The 27642-nt window shown below is 38.3% G+C and overlaps 1 protein-coding gene across 1 annotated transcript in view; it reads left to right on the plus strand.

Annotated features, from left to right (window-relative positions):
- The window catches only part of LOC140755199 (cell adhesion molecule Dscam2), a 208590-nt gene that overhangs the window by 131000 nt on the left and 49948 nt on the right, over positions 1-27642 (plus strand). The window contains exon 7 of the mRNA XM_073090415.1: positions 6686-6719. Coding sequence (XP_072946516.1) covers positions 6686-6719 — 34 coding nt within the window. The remainder of the gene's footprint in view (positions 1-6685; positions 6720-27642) is intronic.

The raw sequence follows: 27642 nt of genomic DNA on the forward strand, positions 1-27642 counted from the left end.
TAAAAACCACGCTAAAATCGCACAAGGAAAATCGTTAAGCCTGATTCCTAACGATCCTGATGAGGAGAATGGGATAAAATTATTAAAATCGTGTATTGTGATCGGTTCTTGATAATTGTTCAAAATTTTAAATGAATTGGACCGTTCAAAGTAGGTAAAAATGGAGTTCCAAGATTCCGTTACATACATACATACAACCCAAGCTAATAAAGCGTGCTAACAATGAACATTTACCTATAATAAATTAATTTTTGCGCGCTATCAAGCAATACATACACGACGTAAGCAAAACAGTAATTATCAAATTACAAGACTTATTTATAAATAAAATTTATAAGTACATATTTCCGATAGAAAAATAAAATCCGTAATCCTGAATGGCGCGACTCCAGAGCTCAGTGCATATTGGCAACGATTTCAATTTCCTGCTTATTTCCTGCCGCTTGTTCCCGCATATGCACATTGCACATGCATGCGTCTGTCTGTGCTTCGAATAAAATAGCCTTTGCAATTGCATTGTACTTGTATGACGACTCAGAAGGGTCTCACTTAATCCCACTAATGGTTATAACAATAGGATCTGAATATACGCTGATATTCGTGTATGTGTCGTTGTAATCTTAATTAGTCGTTTAATTAACCACCTAGCCTCTTTACTAAAATGCCCGTTTAACTAGATTTCAATGATGTTTATCCGTAGCATCTAATTTAATGTAGTGGCTGGTTGATGCTTAGGCAATTCATTGAACTCATTCATTCAACTCTGCGTAGTTCAACTCTGAAGGCACTACTACTACATATTTTTCCGGTGGTGCCGACGGAGTCGAACCACAAAGGGTTCTACCACCTTCAAACATATACCCTACCTTTCAATACACTAATTTCAAGTTATGTAATTTGTACAAAAAATAACGAGTGTGTAAATAAACTAAATTCTCAGCAACATGAATAAATAAACCCAATTCCGACGCTGATTGTTCTTCACACAAAACACACAACGAACACAAACATACATCGTAATTAGCAAAGCATCAAGTTGGGCCACTAAGTGATATTTATTCAAGGAGAAACTAAGGCGAAGTTTCAAAAAGTAATTCAACTTGAAAATTTTAAAACTGCTCTTAGGTTAATGGCTTTGGTTGGGGCTAGGAAAACAGCGATGTTAGTGTGTTCTATTTAAAGTGTAAATATTCACATGAGGGCTCTATTTTAGTCCCCAGGAACAATAAAATATAAGTAGTCAGCAGGAATCTGCAGGAAATTATAACACACGAGCTTTTGCCCTCGGCTTCGCTCGCGTTACGAAGTAATATTTTCATCCCCTATTATATCCCCTTGAGGGTAGAATTGATCAAAATTCTTTCTTAGCGGATGCCTACGTCATAACATCTACCTGCAGGCCAAATTTCAGCCCGATCCGTCCAGTGGTTTGGGCTGTGCGTTGATAGATCACTATGTCAGTCTGTCACCTTTAAGTTATATATATTTAGATTAACACAGAATTTCCTCATGTGATAAGAACTCCGGAAGAATTTTTGAAAATTCATTCGAGCAGTTTGTAATTGATTTTGCTGCAAATAATAAATCGGTGTTTGTTTTCTTTATCAAACTTTCATTGAAACTGTTTTTTTAAGTGGTAACGTATTAAAAATTTCATTTCTTTTGTACAAGAATATGTCGCATTTATATACTTGTACTTCTGCACGTGTTTCCATGGTTCTAACTAAATTAATGTCAATGACTCACTTCCAACAAACATTTCCGTACACAAATTTACGGATAAGATCTAAAGTTTGACTTTCCGTGGTAAACGGCAATTAGAATCTACTTTATCGGTAATAAAGTTCTAGGATAAATTCTGATGCCATAATATTTATAACTCAAAATAACAAATACTTGTAGCATTAGTATGGTGAGATACGGATCACAAGATTTCGATCTCTGTGTTTGAAACGTCAAGTCTTCATTGTTTTTTTTTTCATGAAAATATTTTTAGTTTGGGTAGACTCTTGCTGAATTATTTGAACTAAACTTGTATTCATTACCGTCTATACCAGCGAGTACGCCATTTTTTAGGCCCTTATTTAATTTAGGGAATACGTAAGTAATTGGAAAGTAGTTGATTAAGTTTAATAAAAAAATAGCAATAATTAAAGGCATTCTTATAAACTTGTATGAAAAAATATACCTAAAAGACACCGATAAAAGAGCTTATCCAAAATTTATGACACCCAATCCTTACCCGCTAGTTTTATGGCCTAAACGTCTTCATGACACATTCGTCTCACAAATTGTCGCTACAAGCACTACGAGGTACATCGTGTACACCCGCGAGCAAATATAATGACACCCTTTGAAGCATAGGAAGGATAACTAAACCAATTTAATGTATTTAATCGCAGCTCGCAGCGGTGAGAACGACGTGGGGAAATGCGTTGAATGTTTGTTATAATGTTTTCAAAGTTGTAAAATCTAGCTGTTTGGCCATGTCCAGAATTGTGAATCTAAACCTTTCTCATATTAAGACATCTGTGCCCACCAGTAGTGCAGAAATATATGGCTGTACTATTATCCCACGCGTAAATCCTTGAAGCACAGGAGTGATAATTAAAATTAAGTGTAAAGTGTCAAAGTCAGTAACGGTGAAAAACAACGTGGAGCTAATGTGTAAAGTTGCAAACAATGTTCTCAAAATGGCGTGAAAGCTAACCACGTTTGGTCAGCATAATGACTACCCATGTGAAGTGGTTCCATACCGGTGTGACTCATAGAGGGATCCGAGTTTGATCCCCGGCTAGATATCTAAACGATGAATTTAAATTTCTGTTCTATTTATTTATTTATTAAATATTCACCAACGTAGTATACACTTATATAGATTATATTGCAATAAAGTTAGATAAATAAGTCGTGTATCCACAATTATAGGTGAACACGGGATTTATAGAATTGACGCTGTAATTAATTAAAATATGATGAAATTAAGATAACAATTTACATTAAATATAAGATAAGAATATAAATTATACAATTTTATACAATTGATATGAATTTAGATAAATTAAATATATTGAAATTAAAATTAAATCTGAATTTAATACATTGAAATTAGAATAATGTCAGTAGTAAAAATTAGACTAAGAATATTTTTTTTCTAATACAATAATTTTACTTATAGACTATTAAATAAAATGTGATAAATTTTCTTTCGATTCTATGTCTGGTTATTTTGATAAAATCTTAATGTGGGACTATGAGTTTAGAAAGTGTTATTATTTATTTATAATTATTGGTTATTTACTCGTGTATACACATCTTTTAAACCAGTCATATGTAGCACTTAGTCAGTTTTATTACCTGTTCAAATAACCACGAGTACAACACGAATATCCCGTAAAAATTGACACTTCCCCACCAACGCTACATACAAGGCACCCCATAAAATATTTGAGATTACACTTTCCAGCGGCCAGTGTTGTACGAAGCTCGTTACATTCGTAAGGGCTTTACAAACACGGGGTCTCCTGTTTTTCCTCGCAGACTCAATTGGGACCCTTTTGTTCCAACCCTGCAAGGCTATCTTAAACGAGGGTATTACAGACCCTTTCAGAATGCAAGAGGAATTGAGATAGCGTATATCATCTTGAGCCGAGCGATAAATTTGATGAGATATGTCCAATTTGGGAAGTGGGGACGAATGGGGATACAGGGTTAAGTGTGGTTATGTTTCTTGTTTTCGTGTATTCTTTTATAGTTTAGTTGTTTGAAATATTTTATATGTTTGACGATAGGATTTATGTTCTCACACACATCTTGATTTTAATTTTCTTAATGTAAAATATAAGCAATTACTATGATATCCTAATCCTCTCCTATATTGTACAATCTACGAGTTACGTTGAAACATATAATTAAATAAATTAATGATTTGACCTGATTTCAATCCCTCTGAACTACAAACTGTATCATATTGAGTCATTAGTGTATTTATGTATTATAACATTGCAACCTCATTAACCAGTAATCCTGAAGGTGGTAGAACCCTTTGTGGTTCTACTCCGGTACACCTATTTCTGCCTCATAACAGCAGTGTTTAGCGCTGCTGTGTTCAGGTTTGAAGGGTGTGGTAAGGGAGACAAACTTTTCCGAGGCGTTCCGCCTAGTCCTCAAGGGTAGCGGCGCATCTGTCGCCGACCTCAGGTAAGAATATCTAATCCTATCTGAGGTCCATGTCCATGGGCATGTCCACAGATGTCTATGGGCAGCAGTAGCCACTTACCATCAGGTGGCTGGTCTGCTACTCGCATATTATATAAAAAAATAACTATCGCCCTGCATTTCAAACAAACATTATTATTAGTTATCAAACACATATGACATCGGAATATACGAAACCAAACAAACGGTATTATTATATTTAAATAAAACATATATTATTTAATCTTTTCCCTCCATAGGCAAGAAGCACAGAAGTTTTATTATACATCATCACCTGTTTAAAATATTTAACGCAAGCGATTTCGTAACATCGCACGTCACTATTGTCACGTAGATAACGCATGCATTGTGCAATGACACGTTGTATATTGGTGCGGTTCTGACGTTATAGGCACATAACGTTGCAGTTTGGTCATTAACTTTGGGACAACTTTGAAAAGTATTTTTATTATTACTCTTACTTAAATTAAGAACTGTCTTTATTATGTATCGTACATATTAAATACAAATAATAATTATTATCTGAAATTGAAGTTGCAAATATGCCTGCAAATAACCTGTAAACGCCCTTTCGTAATATATTAACCCTTTGTGGTTCGAATGCTGCCTAATAAATGCAGTGTTAAGCGCTACTGTGTTCCTGTATAAAGGGTGTCGTAAGAATATACTTATCCATGATGTTTCAACTTAGTCCTTATGGAAAGCAACGCTTTTATGATCGACCTCAGGTAGTGTTGTAATCTTATTTGAAGTAGCCTCTTAGCTACAAATGTGTTACGGCCTCTGAGATAGTTCTCAGAGGCTTCAACTTAGTAGTTGAAGCTTATGTAAATGACTACTTACATGTACCTGACCGCCACTCAACGCATTAAAATATATCAGCACCGGAGTTGAACTACAAACGAATGAAAATACTCAGGCTTCCAAAATCTGTCCGCTAGATAAGTTTAAGTCTACAAAATCTAGTTCCAAAGATAAGAGTTCCAGTCCAAACTGAGTCAAAGTTAGCCATCCCACTATCGCACTCCAAGTTATAGTAGAAGACAATGGAAACACTTGTATTATCTAAGAACAAGTGGAACTAAGCGCAGTTACATCGTAGTGGAAACTTTGTCACTATCTTCAACTATCTTCGCAGGTTTAGTTGTTTTAAACTCATAGGTGGTAGAACTTTTGCTTCACCTATTTCGACAAATGCCACACCTTTTTTGTTTTGAAATAGCAAATGAGTATGCGATCCACCTGACGGTAAGTGGCTCCTGTTGCACCTTAAATTGGATCGACTTTAATTTGATTAAAGATGTCATCTCATGGATGGAAACAATCATCAAGTTCGCTTAAAATTTTCGAGATAAAAGTTCATCTGGCTGAAAGCTCCTGTGGTAGAAGGCTAGAGCTCATGGACATTTAGACATCTGTAATCAACCCAAGATAAGATTAGGTTCCTACCTCAGGTCGCCACAGATACGCCGCTACCCCTGAGGACTAAACTGGATTGTCTCGAAAAAGTATATCTCCTATACCACACAATTCAAGCCAGAGCACAGCAGCGCCTAAAACTGCTGTTATTAGGCGGAAATAGGTGTAGTGTTTGTGCCGCCGGAGTCAAACCACAGCGGGTTATACCACCTTTAAGCCTACGACTTATCCCTCCTACGCTGCATACAAAATCAAAATCCGGGGATGAATGACGTAACATATATTATTTATCCCGTCTACGCTACCTTGACGGCTTCACTATATTGTAATACCGTCCCAAACTCTCCGCTGTTTGACAACGAGTTTGTAATTAAAACAGTTTTTCGGCGGAGGCCCCCGCCGTGCGAATTTTTTATTTTTGCAAACAGAATGTTTTATGAAACGAAATTTTCGGTAAAAAACAAAATGTCACGAAATTAAAAATGCCCGAAGGCGGCAATGCCACTCTGGATGTTCGAGAAATATTTTTGGTTTTCTCTTTTTATCGTTGTTTTGATTTAATGATGTGTTGAAAACCTTGGAGAGTGAAATTCTTGGCAATTATTATTAGTCCATATATGTATAATACGGACTCATAATAATTGCTTTGTTAATAATGTTTATATGTACAGACATAGAACGTGCAGTGGCAGACAAAATTATATTTTCTACTACTATTTCAATTAGTATTAAGGTATTTTTTATTTCCTTCGTATGGACCTTGCTGGTCAAAAATATTATTCTGTCTGCCAAGGCACTTGTCTGGCACGCTCATTGTCTGCAGAAATAAACAAACTTTTACCTATCTTACAATATAACTACCTAAAGCCTCGTTTTATACAATATTCAACATAATTTAATTTTAACTTTATGTTCGGACAGTTGATTTAAATAATAAAAAATGTACATTATGAAAATTACAAAATTACAATTTTAAGTATAAAACTTAGGTTCAAAAAATAAGAATTGAATGTTTAACCATTACTAATTTATATTTTTATGTTTTCAGATCCGCTTCTCACAAATGCAGCTACACCACACACGTAAGTAAACAAATATTTGTTATCGAAGCTTGGCGGATTAGATACTTAGTTGTTCCGTGATCCGTGATCCGTGTCTTCGTGTCACAATATTTCGAATTTACAGAGTGCCAAATTTTCAATCGCACCATAACACACATTTTTTATCAGAAATTCAAAAATTTAAACAAATTCTAAAATATTCTTTATCGGAACTTCATACTTGTCGAATCCCAGGTTCAGTTGTTCCGTGAACTGTGATCCGCGTCCTCGTGTTACAAAAGGTCGGATATACAGAGTGCCTAGTTTTCGGTCGCGCCATAACACACAGTTTTTCATAAAATAAAATCATGAACTTAATTAAACAAATCCTAAAAGACTTTATCGAAACTTCATGCTTGGCGGATCACAGGTTCAGTTGTGCCGTATTCAGTGATCCGTGTCCTCGTGTCACTAAAGTTCGGATCTACAGAGTGCCAAGTTTTCGTCCGCGGTGTAGTGTTCGAACTTCCTTGGAGTTAGTTATTTATGATCCCCAGGTGGAAACCAAAATGAATCCAAAATAAAACGAACACAATAAATACAACCTGTGTTAAAACTTTTGTAGTTTGACTTAGACTTATTATAATTATTAGTATTTTTTTTTATTATGATACACGTACTGTTAATATAATAGCCCCATTGTAGTCACTAAATGGCTTAAGTTACTGTATAGCATCTATTTGTGTATCTGCAATAAGAACACATACATAAATACATATCACCATTTAAATAATGTTCTATAATCATAACCTGGGATCGAACTCGGAATTTCTTTAAAAAAACGGTATATGACCACTCACCATTATGTCATCGAAAATCTATAAAGAATTATACTGAAGAACTTTCTGGCAAATAATAGAGATAAAACTTAAAACTTAAAAGGTATGAAGTTATTTTGATGAACCCTTTGTGGTTCGACTCCTGCGGTAATACTGACACACCTATTTCTGCAGTAGCAGTGTAGCACAGCTGGTGTGAAGAGTGTGGTAAGGGAGACATACTTATCCGAGGCATACTAGCTATGTCCTCAGGGATAGCGGCGCATCTTTGATCGACCTCAGTTAGATATTTTATGTTATCTGGGGTTGGTTACAGATGTCCATGGACGGTAATAGCTAATTACCATCAGATGGGTGCATGGTCGTCTGCTAGTCTTATATTTTAACAGAATTTAATATCTTGTTAATTTGAAGGTTCAGTATTCCGTGTATCTCAGAAGTTCGGTTCTAGCGTAACAAGTTTGTGTTCCCAGTATAGTATAATTACCTAGAATTATTGACGGTCCCCAGGTGAAATCTAAGCTAAAGTGTAATAGTAATTTATATACTAACTTACAAACAATCTATTAAATAGAAGAGTCTTGAGAGCTCAAAAGTTTAAATCATAAGCAACTTTGATTTTCGAAGTTATCTGCGTTCAACGATTCATCGTCAAGCGATCACTGTCTCACTTCTGGGCACGGATCTCCTCTCAGAGTGAGAAGTAATAGGCCATAGTCCACCGCGCTGGGCAAGTGCGAATTCGTAGACTTCACATACCTTTGAATTTTTTTTAAGGTTTCTCAAGTATTTCCTCGTGATGGTTTCCTTCATCGTTTAAACAAGTGATAATTAATTACTATACGCAAATAACTTTGAGGAAATCAGAAGTACGTGCCTGGGATTTGAACCTCGAACCCTTTGATCGAGAGGCCGAGTTGAACCACTAGGTTATCACTGCTTTTGTCCCTATAGTCCCGGGACTAGAATAGGACTACGGTATCTCCTGCCGTATCTGGTGTCTGGTGTGTATCTGGTATCGTAAGCGGCGACTAAAAGGGCTCCCTGGATTGCGGGCGGCAAGATTGGGAGGTCGAGCCGTCCAGCAAGCAACTTCGGGAAGGACGGCGGTATGCGTGGTCGCATACCGTCGTAAACACCAGACGGTGTAGTGAGTCCTGAAGCTCACCTAGGAGGAGCCCGAAGGGGCAACGCGTTCAGAGGACTCCGGTTGCGTTCCGTAGGAGAGTCTGAGTCCCTGAGTCCCCTTTGAGGACGGCCACCGGGGGGGTTTTAGTGCAGTAAGAATCCCACATAACCCCGTGTTGCTCCCACGACACTGGGTACCTTTTGAAGGTTTCCCCCTCGTAAACAAAAAAAAGGATATCACTGCTTTATACCTATTCCACCCAAAGCTATTGCAACAATACTAAAGCAAAAAAGGACAGGTGTCTATCTTTTACTATAACACCTTTATTAAAATCCAGCCATCTGCAAAAATATTCATAAGAGCGACGAAATTGCGGAGTCACTGAAACGTGAAGGAAGGCTCTGAAGGAATCAAAATAAATAGAATTGAATTACAAATATTTTTACTTCACAATGAATCTCGACAGTAGCAGTGATAGTCTAGTGGTTGCAAACTTGAGGTGGTGGAACCCTTTGTGGTGCGACTCCGGCGGCACCACCGCCACACCTAGTTCTACCTAAAAACAACAATGTTAAGCGCTACTGTGTTCTGGTTTGAAAGATGTGATTAGGGAGTTACTTATCCGAGGCATTCCAGCTTAGTCCTAAAGGGTAGCGGCGCATCTGTCGCCGACCTCAGGAACCCTAATCCTATCCGGGGTTGATTACAGATGTCCGTAGGCAGCAGTAACCACTTACCTTCAGGTGAACTGCATACGCGTCTACTACTCCTATATTATAAAAAATATTTAAAAAAAACAAAGGTTACGTTGAGAACCTTTAGAGTTTAAGATCAAAATTTAATCTCATTTAATACAATCCAAGCACTCACAATGACCCATATCCAGGAAAGATAAAAGCAATAAGACCACTAAATAAAAGGCCACAGAGGAAACATTGCAATGTACCGTACATCCGAGGACTACTCTACGAAATTGTCCTACGTACGGTATTAACCGGGTTAGTAAGGAGTGAACTTGGAAATAACTGTCTTATATTATTCTTACATTTTTATTTGTATGGAAACAAGCACGTCTACTAATGGTAAGTGGCTACTGCTGCCTATGGACTTCAATTATAATTGACGACCAACGTGGCCGAGCGGTCACCATACCGGACTGACGCGGAAAGGGTTGCAGGTTCGATCCCTGGCCAGACAGATATCTGAATTTGAATTTGGATATCTGTTCTGGGTCTGGGTGTTTATGTATTTGTCTTTGAGTGTGTGAGTGTATGAAGCGTTTATTATTTATTATTACAATCAACCTAAGATTTTCTTATACAATAAAGCCATAGTAGACTAGCATGTAGTCCACCTGATGGCAACTGTCTACTGCCGCAATCAACCTGAGATAATATCAAATTCCTACCTGAGGTCAGCCAAAGATGCGCCGCGATGCCTGCGATGCTCTCGAGGACTAATTTGGAACGCCTCGACTAAATGTCTCCCTTCAACTTTCAAACCGGAACACAGCTTAACACTACTCTTACGACAGAAATAGATGTGGCGGTCGTGCCGCCGGAGTCAAACCACAGAGGGTTCTACCACATGCTCAAAATATATTTCAGCTTTAACGTTACCCTCTGCAAGGAAATACATTACCTTCCGCAAAATAAAATATTACCCTCCACAGTTGAATAAAATCATTCTCAAATCCGTTCTTTAGCAGCGCGAATAACACGAAGGAGCATGACACGCATCAAGTCCATTCCTTTATAACACGAGCAGTACAAACATACTTGACAATAGATCCCGCATCGCGCCACTTTAGCAGATTGCAAGCCTGACCTGATGTCACTGGTATATGTGGACTGGAAGTACCATTGGGCACATTTAAAAGCTTTTATTATATGGAATATGCTGAAATTCGCAAGTTGCAGAAATATGCAGATCTTATTAAAGACTACATATTTCTGCCATTTGGTGTTGAAACATTGGGGCCGTGGGGTTCCAATGCTAGATTATTTTTTAAGCATCTGTCCAAACGGTTGATAGAGTCAACGAATGACCAGAGAGCTGGCACATACCTCGGACAGCGAATTAGCCTCGCTATCCAACGGGGGAATGTTGCCAGCATTCTGGGAACTCATCCCAGGGACAGCAATTTAGATGTAGCTTTTTATATTTAATTTAAAATAAAGTTATATTATTTCATTATTTTTTTATATTACTTTAATTTATTTTAGTTAAAATATTTAAGTGTGTAAATGTCTTAGTAATAATAGTTGAATAAATTTATTGCATAATGGAATATACAGCGTGTTTTAAATAAGAAATGTTATAAGAATCTCTCCTTATGATATGAGTAAGAAATGAATCGTCATATCATTTTAAGTCATATTATTGTAACTTAACACACAGCGTAATCGTATGCATTTCAAAAAACTTAAAGAAGTTTTTAACTGGAAAAAATAATCATCACAAATACTTAAAGTTTGTTAGGTTGATGAAGAAAGAAAGATTAAATTAAAATTGCTAATATTATACTCGTTCTTGTGAGTATTAGGCAACATAATACTATACAGTGAATGCTCATGTCAATATATAACTGTAGAAAAGTCTATTGAGTACATAACTTAGTATACAAGTAAAATTAGTAAGGCCAATTACTATTATTTTAATTCCAGAAGTCTATACTAAGTTTATCTACACTAATATTATAAAGAGGAAAACTTTGTTTGTTTGGTTGTTGTTGTGGACCGAACGATGTTTGGGTTATAACCACGAAAAGATTTGGAAAGCAATATTATACGTATTTATTTTGCAACTCAATATATCATGACAAAGGCTCTTTGACAACTCAAACTCAATAAAAAGAATAACAAACACAGATAAATTATAAAATACAACTGATAATATAAAGAAAATAAATAATTAAACCACTGCAATAACGCGTCGTCTACATTTTCCCCTCCCTAGTGCTGCCACAGCACTCATCACCTATAGGGATTCGTGCGACGCGTGTTGCGTTTCTTCGTAGAAGACCACTCTTCGTCATTACATCGACAACTCGGATTCGTCCGTCTTTGCCAGGGAGTACAGCCTGAATTAATCCCTTAGGCCAAACATTTCTGGGGGAGTTAGGGTCCACAATCAAGACCAGATCGCCAACTTGTAAGGGTTGCGCCTCACCGTGCCATCTCTGTCTCGGGCGCATATCTGGTAGGACCTCTCTAACCCACCGTCTCCAGAACATGTCTGCTAATCTTTGTGATATCCTCCATTGTTTCCGCAAGTAGGCATCAGACTCATCATAAACTCCTAGGGTAGGCAAATTGGAGGAAGTACCAAGTAAAAAATGATTTGGAGTTAATGTCTCAATGGTATTGGCTTCTACAGTGACGTGGGTGAGTGGACGGCTGTTAATGATGTTCTCTACTTCCAACATCAATGTCATAATTGTTTCTTCTCGTGGTGCACGCTCTTTCAATACCACTTTAAGTGCACTCTTTATATTCCTAATAAGCCGTTCCCACGCCCCTCCCCAGTGAGGGCTAACTGGCGGTATAAAACTCCATGTTGTTGCCATGCTATATGTAGTAACTCCCTCTTTAAGTCTCTCCTGATTCAATTCCAGTATACATTTTTTTAATTCCGAGTTAGCACCTCTTAAATTTGTGCCATTGTCAGAAAACAAGTAACGAGGCCAGCCTCTTCTTGCGGCCATTCGTCGAAGAGCCATTATGAGTGAGTCTGTAGTCAACTGGTTCACTATTTCAACGTGAATGGCTCGTACGGTCAAACAAGTGAAAATAACACCATACCTCTTTTCTTTGTGCCGGCCAACGGTCACTTCCAGGGGTCCGAATAAGTCAACGCCGGTATAAGTGAAAGGTCGGTGATGGTGCGCAAGCCGCGCTTCGGGTAAGTCACCCATTCTAGGCGGAGATGGTTGAGCCCTTCGGATTCTACACAGCATACATTTTGAACTAATATACTTCACGGTAGGCCTCAATCGTATAATCCAATACCTTTGTTTGAGCTCGTTAACAATCGTCTCCTGATTACAGTGACAGGCTCTCTCGTGATAATATTTCACGATGAGATGTGCAATGTGACATCGTCCATCAAGTATCACCGGTTGTTTAACATAAGTAGAAATTTCAGATGCGGCATTGATGCGGCCGCCCACTCGTAGCACCCCATTTTCATCTATTATCGGCGTCAAGGTAAGTAATTTACTTTTTCTATTTAATGTTTTGTTTGTTTTCAGGTTATGTAGGTCATCTGGAAAGGCTTTCGTCTGGGAGTATTTCAATAACAAGTTTTCAGCGCGTTCCATCATCGCGCCGTCTACATAACCAGAGGCTTTTCTACACTTCTCAACAAAGGTTAACATAGCACACGTCGATCTCACTAATCGAAGCCAAGAAGAAAATCTGTGTGGTTCAGGAACAGCAGGTAAGTGTATAGAAGTAATATTAACATTATTAACACATTCTAGGTCCATATCGCAGACATCAAGTCGTTGTACCTCTGACTCCTTAGGCCATAATTGAGCTTCTTCATACAAAAATAACGGCCCGTACAACCACTCATTTTTCAATGTTTTTATTTCACAGAGTTCCCTTGTGGCGATGTCTGCCACGTTCAATTTTGTAGGTATATACCTCCATTCTTTAATTTCTGTCAGTTCGTCCAACTCGCCGAGGCGGTGAGCTATATATGCTTTATAATTCCGAGCATCATTCCGGATCCAGTGTAAAACTGTTAATGAGTCACACCAAAATATTTTAGATTCAGGCTTTATCCTATGTTCGCTTATTATGGTGTCGGCTAATCTTCCTGCCATAACTGCCGCTTGTAACTCTAAGCGCGGTATAGATACATATTTTACAGGCGTTACTCGACATTTACTGGAGACAAAGGCGACTTGGATGTTTTGTTTACAATCTATCCAACGAAAATATGCAACAGCGCACATCGCTTGGGTTGACGCGTCACAAAATATATGCAGTTGCAGGTTCGAATAGCGCTCAGTACACGAATGCAAGAATACATTCGGGGCGCTTGCACTGGAATCGCACGTCTCGCTAGCGCACACGGTTTGCGTTTGATATGCATTTTTTGAAGCTAATGCGTAATATCTTGGCAAGCGAATTTCTTTAACATTTTTCAAAATGGTGAGCCAATCAGTCCACTTTGAAAATATTAGCTCTGGTAATTCATCATCCCAACTAATTCCAGATTTCCATGTGTCTTGCAAAATGATCTTTCCTTTAATAGTTATAGGCGACAGAAATCCATAAACATCAAATATCGACATCAGTACTCGTAGCATCTCTCGTTTAGTAGGTATCTGTTTACCATTTAATATTGAAGTCGGAATTCGCTTGAATGACACATCGAATCCTAGGTTGTCATCTATAGGAAACCAAATTAGGCCTAGGGTTCGCTCGCCTTCATATTGCTGCCCATCTTTAAATGTTACCGTTGTCGCTCTTATACTTTCTGTAGGTAATGTTTTTAGAACAGATGGATAGTTTGAGCTCCAATTTCGTAATTCAAAATTTCCCTGTTCGTGAATGTATGAGACGTCTTTCACGAGCTTCGCAGCAGATTCTTCATCGTTTAATGAATCGATATAATCATCTACATAATGTTGTTTACATATTGCATGTGCGGCAGCTGGCATTGATGACTCAAATCTCTCTGTATTCTTATTTTTAATAAACTGTGATATGAATGGAGAACATGTTGCGCCAAAAATAAGGCTGCTCATGACCCAAGTTTCTACTGGGCTTTCTGGAGATTCACGCCACAAAAAGCGAAGGGCATCTTGATCTTCATCAATTATTTTAACTCGCAAAAACATGTCTTTGATATCGGCAGTTACCGCAATCTTGTTTTCTCTAAATCTTAGCATAATACCATATAATGAGACGAGTAGATCTGGGCCTTTAAGTAAATAATCATTCAAACATAGGCCTTTGTTTTTAGCGGCGGCGTCAAACACCAAACGTAATTTATTTTTGTTAGGGTTGTCGACACCAAAATGTGGCAGGTACCATATTCTTCTCGGATTTTCAGTTTCTTGTAATTTAGATGCATAGTTATTTTCAAATAGGTGATCTACTCTCTCCTTGTAGCGGTTCGCGAAACCTGGATTTGCCATCATCTTTTTCTCCACTCCTTTCAGTCTTCTTAATGCACTGTCGTAAGAATTAGGCATTTCAATAGGGGAACTTTTCCATGGAAGGCCGACATACCATATTCCGTTTTTTAACAGAGCAGTCTTTTCAAGATGTTCTTTAGCCTGTACATCAAGGATATTCAATCGAGGCTTGCTTGAAACTCCCAAAGACTCAATCGCGAATGACTGACGAATCTCATTTTGCATTTCTTGTAGGATACTGTCAGATTCATTATTCTCTTCTTCGGAGAGGAAAAAGGTGGTCTGAAGTTTTAGACCGTCGTCAAGGTCTGTAGAGTAGCGCATACATCCATGCACACACCACCCCAATGGAGTACGGGTGAAGAAGGGATCGGTAGGTTCACCCCGGATTATTTCCAAAGGTAAGAGTAGGTGATAATTGTCCTGCCCTATCAATATTTCCGGTTTATATTGTCCATCACTGATCATATTTTTTATTTCAGGTTTTAGCAGTTCATATTTACCTAAGTCCACGTTAGCTACGTTTTGCACAGGTAAGTTTAGGTTTTTAACACTACGCGCGCGGATCGTGAACGTAGTTCCTTGACTATTAGACAAGTTAAGGTCCAGCATCTCACTTTGACAAACTACTTCACTATCGTCCCAGGCACCGCGTACACGAAGTGATTGTTTATTACCACGCAGTCCGATTTTCGATGCGAGAGCCGCACTTATCAAAGTTACAGTTGAACCGTCGTCGAGTAAGGCGACACAACTATACACACCGTTTGGACCGTGTATATGAATAGGCACAGTTTTTAACAATACACCGCAACTGTTCGTATTTGTATGATTAACGTTTTCCACTCGCGTTTCAGTCTTATTCTCGGATACATCGGTAATGTTTACACTATTACGGGAAGCATAGTTTTTATTCACAGTGTAATGTAATAGACGATGATGAGATAGTCCACAATTTTCGACGTCGCAGACCGGCGCGGGGCAGTTGTTTTGCTTATGTTGAGACGTCAAACACTTATAACAAATGCCGTGTCGCTTGACAAAAGCCCATCGATCTCGGCGCAAAGATTTTTGAAATCTTCTACAATGTTCCAATGTATGCTTAGAAACACGACAGAAGCGGCATACACTATCACGGCTATCGTTGTTCACTTCATTATTTATCAATGGCTTATTCTCGTAATAATTTTGCCTACCGAAACTTTGCATGTATGAGAAATTAACCGATGTTTTTGTAATTTTTACAGCTTCTTCACTTAGGAACTCTGACAAAATTATTAGTCTCGGTTTTCTATTATCATTTATCAGAGGATAACTGTAATCGGTCCACTTCGAAATCAACACGGTCGGTAATTTTGAAAGAATAAGCGAAACAATATTCATGCCTTTCAGGTAATCTTCACATCCGATGGCAGTCACAGCTGATACACAGTTTCTTACTTTTACAGAAAATGAAATAATATCCTTCTGATATTCCTGCGCCATTGGACGTAATTTATATAAATCCTGCAATATCTTTGTAATAATTACATCAGGATTTCCAAATTGCAACTCCAGAGTACTCATTACGTCGTTTGCAGAAGTAGCACCAATTAGTAAGGCGGTCACCGCCTCCTTGGCCGGTCCATGAAGGCTCTTCCTCAGTCGCCATAGGTTTTCTTTATCACTAAAGTTGCAGACTTGTGAGGATTCTTCATAGGCATTCTTGAAATGCAACCATTCGAGAGGGTCGCCAGAGTACATCGGCAAGTCCTTCGGTGTGCACAAACGATTCCATATTCGATCGTTGGATCGATTGCAACCTGCGGCAGATAGAGCGGCTAGATCCTTCAGGGCACTTGCTAAGGCGGTCACGGTATCATTAGTACCAGCGACAGCTGGTGGTGACGGACCTTCATCAAGCACGGTAGCAGCAGCAGGTCGTGGGCCGGCGGCCCTCATCTGGTGCAGGTTCGATACCTGCGGTGCCGGACACATGCGGTTATCATCATGTGTTTTTATTTCCTGCGGACTGCTTTCTAACCATTTCTCTACTACACGGCTATTATCGTCGCTAGAGCACTTTTCGGACGGCAGACTACAATTACTTTTCTCATTATCTAGCTCTGCGAGGTCTGCTTCCAGCTTCTTATCAATTAACTCTAGTCGAATTTTAGCCTTCGCTTGAGCTGCTTCAAATTCAAGCTTTTTCCTTCTCGCCGTAGTAGATGACGACATCGACGACTTTCGTCGGGAAGATTTATGAACGCTGTGTGTTGTAGAAGGTTCGGGAGGAAAATCCAACATGTTCCCGGTTTCATTAGTTCCTACAACGCCTATTTCATCTTTTTCAACTTCAAATTGTTCCCGATTCGATTCGCCATCTTTTTTCAGAACGTCCTTTCGTATTGCTTCTTTTCGCTTGGCACTTCTAGTGGTCATAACACTTCGCGGAGGTGTTTTGAACATCGCAAGATCCGGCTCGAAGGACCAAATAATGTTGTGGACCGAACGATGTTTGGGTTATAACCACGAAAAGATTTGGAAAGCAATATTATACGTATTTATTTTGCAACTCAATATATCATGACAAAGGCTCTTTGACAACTCAAACTCAATAAAAAGAATAACAAACACAGATAAATTATAAAATACAACTGATAATATAAAGAAAATAAATAATTAAACCACTGCAATAACGCGTCGTCTACAGTTGTAATGAATAGGCTCAAAAACTACTGGACCGATTTTAAAAATTCTTTCACCATTCGAAAGCTACATTATCCACGAGTAACATTGGCTATATTTTATGTGAAATATATTTGATAAATAGATTTTGAAGCGGTACAAAGTTTGCCGGGTCAGCTAGTGTTCTATATTATTTGTAACTTCAATACGAGTAAATTGTAATTTGTTTTGTTGTCTACTATTTATCATACAATAAGATATTACAGGCAATTGTATAAGCCAAATGTAATTCCTTATAGATTTGGTGCAGACCCTCCCTTGGTCATTGCAAAAATATACTCATATACATATTCTTATTATTTCCCATGTCACATCTAGTGCTTCTAATTCCTCAAACAACGTATTTACGACAGGTGTTCTCTTGCGGATATCTTGAGTAGGCTCTAAAAAATTCACAAGAGTAAGTGGATGCTGAAAGTTTAAACCACCGCGATGAGGCAATTAGCGGCGTTCCCGCGTTTTTCCAGAACCTTCCAGAGTTAAAAAGATTTATTCGGGTTGTTTGTCTTTTGTGTTTTTTGGAAATGTGTTTCTTATAGCGCGTTTGGGAACAGATCAATTGGTTGATTTGCTACGGGACACAAGATTCCATGCCAATAATATTACGTCATAAGTTGTATCGTCTTAACGGGAGAGGAAGTTCCGCGCGCTGATGTAACACATATTTTTTTGTGAGGCATAGCAGTGCGCGCCTTTGTAACACATAATTTATTTGTAGTATTTTCTTTTGATCATTAGTCGTTTACTAAGATATTTTTTTCGAATGAATAAAAACAATATTTTATTAATAAAATTATGTATTAAGTACACACAAGCTTTTTTTAGGAAAACTAAATAGTAAAAGAGTATACACTTTGTTAAAAGCAATTAGCCCGGTTTGTGATCCTAACTGATCCGCAAAGCTAAGCAACGTTGGGCGCGGTCGAGAGTGGGATGGGTAATCAATAGTGGCTATACATGTGTGTTTCTTACTTCCGTAGACACATTAAGCCACCGCTTACAGTTCGTGGGTTCTACCATATACTAGATAGACTTAGATTTTTTTCGCTATGACATCTTTCTGAAAGTGGTAGAACCCTTTGTGGTTCGACTCCGGCGGCACCACCGCCACACCTATTTCTACCTAATAACAGCAGTGTTAAACGCTGCTGTGTTCCGGTTTGAAGGGTGTGGTAAGGGAGACAGACTTTTCCGAGGCGTTCCAGCTTAGTCCTCAGGGGTAGCGGTGCATCTGTGGCCGAGGTCAGGTAGGAATATCTAATCCTATCTGGGGTTGATTACAGATGTCCATGGGCGGCAGTAGCCACTTACCATCAGGTGGACTGCATGCTCGTCTGCTACTCTTATATTATAAAAAAAAAAAAAAAAAAAAATCCTATATCTATGGTTACTACCATTAAAGCAGTCGTTAAACATTAGCAGTGTTCGTATTGATAGTTTGAAAAATTTAAACCGAAAATTATTTATTTTCGGTAACATTCACATTTGACAGATTATAACACAATGCATAAACTTTAAACCAGCGAAATGATAGTCGCCAGCAGATTTTTTAAAAAATCATAATGATTGCTAAAACATTTGCAATGAATATTGAGGAACAAATCTCCAATACCTTATAGAATTTGAGGACGCCACCCAATTCCTTCTCCCGTTTCATCCAACGTACATATTGGCATATAATTTATGTATTTGTTTACAACCGATCCTGTCATTTGAGTATATAAACAACATTACTCAGATCATTGAAGCTGAAAATTGGAATACATTCCCCTTTGCAAATAATCTTCCTGTCACTAAACTGTTTCACTAAGAGGGGATGAAATATTTTTTTTTATATGTATACCTAAACGATGAGGCAGACGGGCTACCTGGTGGAAAGCGGTCATCGTCGCCTATGGACATTTGCAACACCAGATGAGTCGCCAATGCATCGCCGGCTTTGGAGGAGAGCTCTTTTTACACCTTTTTTATAGAGCCCCATGTCATAGCGCACTAGGAATACCTCAAGAAAAAGTTCATTCCACATTTTGCACATCCGTGGCAAGATGTTTATTTTTATAAGAGAGTAAAGAGTATCAAATAAGCATGCCGTTTACCTGATAATAAGTAAAAGCCTTCTAAGAGCATTTGCAAACCAATTCTTAACTTCATTTCCATAAGGTGTGAAGGTATAGTTATTTAATCATTAGTAAGGAGAACCAGTTATGAAGGTGATAGAATCCTTTGTAGCCTGGAATGGGCGGCATCGCCTGTACATCTTTTTCACCTTAATAACAGCAGTGTAATGCGCTGCTGTGTTCTGATTCAAACCATCAATAATTAGCCATCTCACTCGTTTATTCCTTCAATCAAAAAAATTGTGATTTGTCAATGTCAATACGAAATATTGTTGACAAATAAATTTAAAAATATGTTAATCCCATCTGGGATTCATTACAGATGTCGATGGGCGATTGTGACCATTTACTATCTTAAATTTATGATTTCGCTTCTCGCTACGTAATTGTGATACGACAAGTACCTTATGCTGATAAAGTATAGAAATATTGACAGTTGACTAGGTAAATTCGGTTCCATGTATAAACGAAATGAAAATAGAAAATGTTGAATCATTATAACATTTTTGGGAATTTCCAATATGAATATTTATTTTCAATAAAGTATTACGAAATGTTAATGTATAGGTACTCATGTTAAAAGGATTTTTTAAATAAACATTGATGTTAATCCAATTTACAAAAGCTTCAGACCGCTAATTGTGGGGACCCTAGAATGAACTTAGGACAGGACTTACACCTATATTATAAAAAAAATATATATTTTTTAATTTATTTTAGTAGCAGACGAGAATGTAGTCCACCTGACGGTAAGTGGCTACTCCCGCCCATGGGCATCTGTAATCAATCCCAGATAAGATTATATTTCTACTTGTGGTCGGCTACAGCGCCGCTGCCCCTGGGGACTAGGCTGGAATGCCTCGGAAAAGTATGTCTCCCTTACCACACCCTTCAAACCAGAATCTATGTCTTATTCTCAAATCATGTATATAGCAATAAATATATCACCAAATCTGTGTGACGCGAGGTGCAAACTGTTTTATCTATCTTTCTATCTATCTACAGATCGGAAATACGTTATCTATTGAACCGTGTCTGTAGACAGCTTTAAGAAATATTTCTCGAGACAAAAATACAAACGCTGGAATATCGTGCTTCCTTCGATGCTATTTTAGTTCTTTGCAAGTTTCAAAGATTTTTAGATAAAAGATGAAATTGAAATTGTATTTTTAATTTGATTAAATAACATCTCGTTTTGATGAAAGTAAAAGATGTGCATGCAGTCCACTTGATGACAAGTACCCCTTGTGGTTAAACTCCGGTGGTACCACCGCCACACGTATTTCTTTCTTATAACAGTAGTGCTAAGCGCTGCTGTGTGTTGTATGTAGAGAGAGTGGGAGAGGTAATACTTATTTGAGGCGTTCCAACTTAGCCCTTAGCGGTAGAAACGCATTTGTGGCCGACATGAAGTAGGACTCTTAACTAATCTGGGATAGGTTATAGATGTCAATGGGCGTCAGTAACCACTTACCAGGTAGACAGCGCGCACGTTTGCTTCTTCTATATTATAAAAAAAAAAACAGTTTATATAAAGAACCGACCGATTTATAAAGAACCTAACATAGTATTTCTTCATGTTTTCCTTTGTTTATATTGTGTGTTCATGAAATCCTTACTAATATTATAAATCCGAAAGTAACTCTGTCTGTCTGTCTGTCTGTCTGGTTGTCTTTTCTTCACGCCTAAACCACTGAACCGATTTTAATGAAATTTTGTACAAAGATAGTCTGAGACCCGAGAACGGACATAGGATAGTTTTTATCCCGGAAATCCCACGGGAACTAGGGATGGCGATCTAAGATCGATTAATCGGAGAATCGATCTTTTGGACCAAAATGTCGATTATTTTATCGATATCCTTACTAATATTATAAATGCGAAAGTAACTCTGTCTGTCTGTATGTCTCTTCTTCACGACTAAACCACTTAACCGATTTTAAGGAAATTCTGTACAAAGATAGTCTGAGACCCTAGAATGGACATAGGATAGTTTTTATCCCAGATAGCGATCTTAGGCCTATTAATCAGAGAATCGATCTTTTTGACCAAAAAAAGGCGGTTTTTTTTTAATCAGTCTCCAGTAATGGATCCTACCTACGTTTGTGGGTCTTTTGGCGTACTCTAAATAACCATGAGTTTAAAAATATCAATTCTTGCAATCGAAGACGGTTGCAATATTATATTTGTTTATATAGATTTATTGGGATTATATTAGGGGTGGCGTTTCTTTCCGAAAAAGATCGATTTTTGAATCGATTCGAATCGAAGTGCAATAAATCGATTCACAAAAAAATCGAGGCCCTAAGAATCGATTCTATCTTCGATCTTTTTTCGAGGATAGCGAAAAAAAAAGGTTATCAGGATCAAAAAAAATATGTATCCGTCAGCAAATCCTTACTTCCTTACTAATCCTTACTAATATTTTAAATGTGGAAGTAACTCTGTCTGTCTGTCTCTTCTTCACGGCTAAACCACTGAACCGATTTGAATGGAATTTTCTACAAAGATAGTCTGAGACCCGAGAAAGGACATAGGATAGTTTTTATCCCAGAAATCCCACGGGAACTACGGATGGGATGGCGATCTGAGATCGATTAATCGGAGAATCGATCTTTTGAACCAAAAAGTAGATTATTTTAATCGATCTCCAGTAATGGATCGATTCAGTGAATCGATCTTTCAACCCAGAAGATCGTAATTCGATTTTTTTCATAATTTACCTACAGTTACTTTACTTATCCATGTTGGTGTTGTGTTGTGGTTGTGTCCAGATAAATGTTGGTGAAACGTAAAATAGGCTTACTCGCAAGTAACTAACGACTTATTCTGGGAATAAGATTTATGCGACGTTGGTGAAATCGGCCCTTAGTCGATCATCTATCTATTTGCATTTGATCAAGTGATGATCTTTTGCAAAGTTGTTGTCCAAGAGCCCACGAAGGTTTGGGAGTTGGTAAGACCGACAGATGGCACCACTGTCATTCCAATGAAGGTACGAATTTTCTGTTTTATGTGTGTCATATTATATCTTTAAAATGCGGGCGAAGCCGCGGGCACCACTAGTAATAAATAAAGAAAAATATTTATTATACATTTTGAGCAACAATATTTTATATCTTTCTTTCCGTCCTTCAAAGCAACAAGACATATCACTTCTGCTATTCAATACGACGTTACGGGATAGTTGCTTAGACATTTATTTCCTCAAAGTAAAGGAAAGGAAACGATAGCTCAGAGGATCGTGTATCCGAAACGATATTTCACGTTGAGGAATGTAGATCGATCAGGCATTCCGTAGCTTGTAGCTTGTAGCGAATTGGTAATGTCGAGATTCATGGGTAAAACCACTTTTATTTTATGGTAAAACCCTGAGGAAACAGAAAAGTAAACAGTGAAATGAGTAATGTTGGTGGAGGATTTAGTGGAGGTGGTAGAACCGTTTGTGGTTCGACTCCGGCGGCACCACCGCCACACCTATTTCTGCCTCATAACATCATCGTTAAGCGCTACTGTGTTCTGATTTGAAGGGTGTGGTAAGGGTTTGATTGCAGGTGTCCATGAGCTGCATTAGCCACTTACCATCATGTGGACTATAGGCTGGTCTGCTTTCTACTCCTATATTATAAAAAATCTGCAAGCTTTACGGTAAAATCGTATTCAGAAAATAGGGATTCAGACGGGTATAGGCATAGCAAAAGGTACCACCACCGGTCGCCGGTTTGACGCGCAAAGGGTCCCGGGTTCAATACCCGGCCAGATAGATATTTGATGGATTTGGATATCTGTTCTAGGTCTGGGGGTATTCGTAAAGACGAATGTATGTATGTGTCCATGACACCCTCGACACAACCTTAGAGTGGCGATCTGAGTTTAAAAAGCGTCTTAAAACATTTTAATTGTTCAAATAAATATTGTTTGTTTTTTTTTTTTGCTTATTAGTCTGTGAAATAAAAAGCTAGAGATATACGCACAATGTAGAAGAAATTTAGGGATTGCCCAAATTTAGGGATTGTCCCTACGCGAAATCGAAATTAAATCCAGTGTATTATATTACTCAATATTCCGACTCAAACCGCGTTTAAATATTGGATCAAAAGATAATAACAAAGTATTCATTTTGAAGAATCTTCTATGCTTTGATCTGTATTAAATCGTAGATTGACATTTTTTATTGTAGCTTTCATCTGCTGTATTATAATTTAAGGGATGAATTTCCTTTTTTTTATTAACGAGGGGGAAACCTTCAAAAGGTACCTGGTGCCGTGGGAGCGACACGGGGTTATGTGGGATTTTTACGGCACTAAAACCCCCCGGTGACGTCCTCGAAACTGCGTTTAGGACTCCGGGATCTCCAAAAGAACGCAACCGGAGTCCTCTAAGCATCTTGCCCCGTCGGGCTCTACCCTGGTGAGTATAAACCTCAATATGTACGATGGCGTGCGGCCACACATACCGCCGTCCTTCCCGGGGTCGCTTACCGGGCGGTTAGCTGCTCCTCTTGCCACCCGCGACCCCAGAAGCCCCTTTTAGTCGCCTCTTACGACAGGCAGGGGATACCGTAGTCCTATTCTGGTCCCAGAACTACAGAGACAAAGAGTTGATATTTCCTATTTCTGTTTTATAACAGCACGATTTAACGCTACTGTTTCGTTTGAAGGATGTGGTCAGTGCAAGACCCTTGTACCAGACATTTCAACTTAGTCCTCAGTTCCCAGTGAGATGTTACACAGATTTGTGTTTGTCATTATACATAAGGAGATCAAGCAGGAATAGAATTTTGCCTTAAATCTTGTATGACCCTTGATTTGCAAGATTGAAAGCGAAATTACTCGTACATAAATTTATCGGGATTCTTTTTGTTGCAGTCAATACCACAGCAGTTCATCACTTACCATCAGGTATACTACATTCTTGTTTGCTACTTTTTATAATATTGTTTTGTAAATGAGCATTTAATCCACTTGATGATATATGGCATCTACCACTCATGGACATCTGTAATCAACCCCAAATAAGATTCCCACCTGGTGGACCACAGATGCGCCGCTTAAGGGCTAAGTTGGAACGCCTCAAATAAATACGTCCCCTTTACCATACACATATTGGAAAGCAGCAGTGTTTAACATTTTTTGCATTAGATAGAAAGAGCAAATACCTTCTTAGGCTTTCCAAAGCCCAGAAGTGGCCCATAACTGTTCATGTAAGACATTTACTTCACAAACCAAGCTACAGTTTCGAATATTGCATTCATTTTGTAAATCATCAGTGCATTTTGCATTCCGTGTGTGTGGGAGACAGGCTCGTAAAATATGCATCGGTCTCGGTCGGAACGGAACCGACATGCTATGGATTTTTAGCTCAAACGTAACAGTTTGAGCTATACTTTAACTGTGTATTGGTTCTTATGCATTTTGTGTTTTGTTACACTAAAGATATATGTTTAATGGTAAGTGGCTACTGCCACCCATGGACAATCATCCTCATCTGGTCGGCCAAAGATGTGTTGCCACCTGTCTGGACAAAATTGGAATGCCTTTGTCAGTCATACTTATGTTTATTTAAGCGGAACGCAGCAGAATAAAAACCAAGAATATGTTGATAAAGTAGTATTCACATATAGGAGTTATAGTCCATCACAAGAAACTCATTGGGTAACACATTACAACAAAAATGAGAAGTGCCAACCCGGGAAACGAACCCCAGACCTACAGCGAAAAAATATAAATGCTATCATTCTCGCGACTTAGCAAAATAGACAACCAAAACCATTAATTGGAAATTAGTTTGTTGATAGGACGTTACATATTGAATGCGCGTGTCCAGTAATTACCATTCACAGATGGAATATGTAATGAATATCGTATAGTATTTGACATATAAAGGTGAAGCCCCATTCGTGCATTGCGTTGCGTTGCGTCGCATCGACGCAGCCGATCAACGCATCTATGCCACCTAGTGCGTTGCGTTACATCGCTTTATCACAACGGATCAGCTTCACGCAGATCTCTTGTCCGTAACTCTGTTGAAACATCGTGTCCAACAACGCAACGTATTAATGTGGCATCATAAAAAATATATGTAAAACATCGCAGCGTTGATGCTGCAACGATGCAACACGACGTAACGCATTAATGGGGCTTCACTTACTCTAAGCTTGAAATAACCTAGTCGATTATTATACACATAAATATAAAATATTTATGGTTGAAATTAGTAACGAATCTGCAATCTTAGATAGGACCGAGGTCTATTAGAATATTGTCCTAATGTTATGTAGGAGTGAGGGGTAAGTTGGCTTGTCCGGTGTTATTCTTCTATCACCGTGGGGTTACGCCAACAATATGAAGGATTCTACCACGTTGAGGGGAAATCCATAAATCCATACCCATCAGTGGAAAATAACATCAGTGCAGTGCAATACTAGTTTACATTACAGTGGAAAACAACTTTTTAGTGAATATACGGTAGATCCGTACCGTACATTACGTATTCTGTTTGTCCTTTATACACCGAAATACCGAAATATATAAAGTATATACGTATTATACATATTTTCATGTTCATATATGCTCATGGTTCGACTCTGGAAGCACCACCGCTACGCATATTTCTGGCTTATGACAGCAGTGTCAAGCACTGCTATATTCTGGTTTGAAAGCATGCGTTCCAACTTAGTCTTGCATTCCAAGTATACGAGTATGTGGCTAAGGTGAGAACCCAATTTTTAACACGCTTTAATTAGCTTGAGTTTTATGTATGTATGTATGTATGTATTTATGTATGTAACGGAATCTTTGAGCTCAATTTTCACCAACTTTCACAATTCCGATTAATTTGAAACTTTGCAAAGAGAGAGAGAGAAAGAGTAAAAAAGCGTGGGGTGCATATTACTGCGGTTCATATTAACTATTCTCTCATAGATAATTGCCAATAAAATAATTGTAACATTAATATCAAAACCCGAATATAATAATTCATTTGCAATATCAAGCACCCCACGCTTTTTACTCTGAATTGAAACTCTTTACTCTTAAACTCTTTGTCATTAAAAAATATTTATATAATTTTTAGTTCGATTAGCAATAAAAGTGTTTTGTTTTTAGTTTTTTTAACTATTATTCTTATATGTAAAATTCTCGTGTCACAATGTTAGTTACCGTACTCCTCCGAAACGGCTTTACCGATTTTCACCAAATTTTATATGCATATTCAGTAGGTCCGAGAATCGGCTACTATCTATTTTTCATACCCGTAAGTGAGGGTTGTTTACCCTTAACATTTTTTATTTATATGGCAACACAACTTTTGCCGGGTCAGCTAGTTTATTTAAATATCGTGGTAGTAAATGAGCTTGCAGTCTATCACATAAGTGGCTAGTGCTATCCATGGATATGGTTTGAAGGTGGTAGAACCCTTTGTGGTTCGACTCCGGCGGCACCATCGCCACACCTATTTCTGCCTAATAACTGCAGTGTTAGGCGCTGCTGTGTTCCGTTTTGAAGGGTGTGGTAAGGGAGACATACTTTTCCGAGGCGTTCCAGCTTAGTCCTCAGGGGTAGCGGCGCATCGGTCTGGCCGACCTCAGGTAGGAAGATTTAATCCTATCTGGAGTCGATTACACATGTCCATGGGCGGCAGTAGCCACTTACCATCAGGTGGACTGCATGCTCGTCTGCTACTTGTACATTATATATAAAAAAAAATCAAGCCCATATTCCTACGTGAAGTCGGTCAGATATGCCTTAAAATCCATGAGGACTAAATTGAAACGCCTCGTATAAGTATGTCTCCCTTACCACTCCCGGCAAACCAGAATGCGGCGGCGCACTTATTTTAGGCAAATATAGGTGTGGCAGTGGTGCCTCCGGTATCGAATCAGAAAGAGGTCTACCACCTTCACTTCTATCTAGGGCTGATTATAAATATCTATAGGCGGCAGGGACCACTGCACACAGCAATGAGTGGAATACATGCACACATACATATATAAATAGAT

This window comes from Epargyreus clarus, unplaced genomic scaffold, assembly GCF_041222505.1.
Source record: "Epargyreus clarus isolate Ecla_fem2 unplaced genomic scaffold, WU_Ecla_fem_2.2 ptg000032l, whole genome shotgun sequence".
In the NCBI taxonomy this organism is placed as follows: Eukaryota; Metazoa; Arthropoda; class Insecta; order Lepidoptera; family Hesperiidae; genus Epargyreus; species Epargyreus clarus.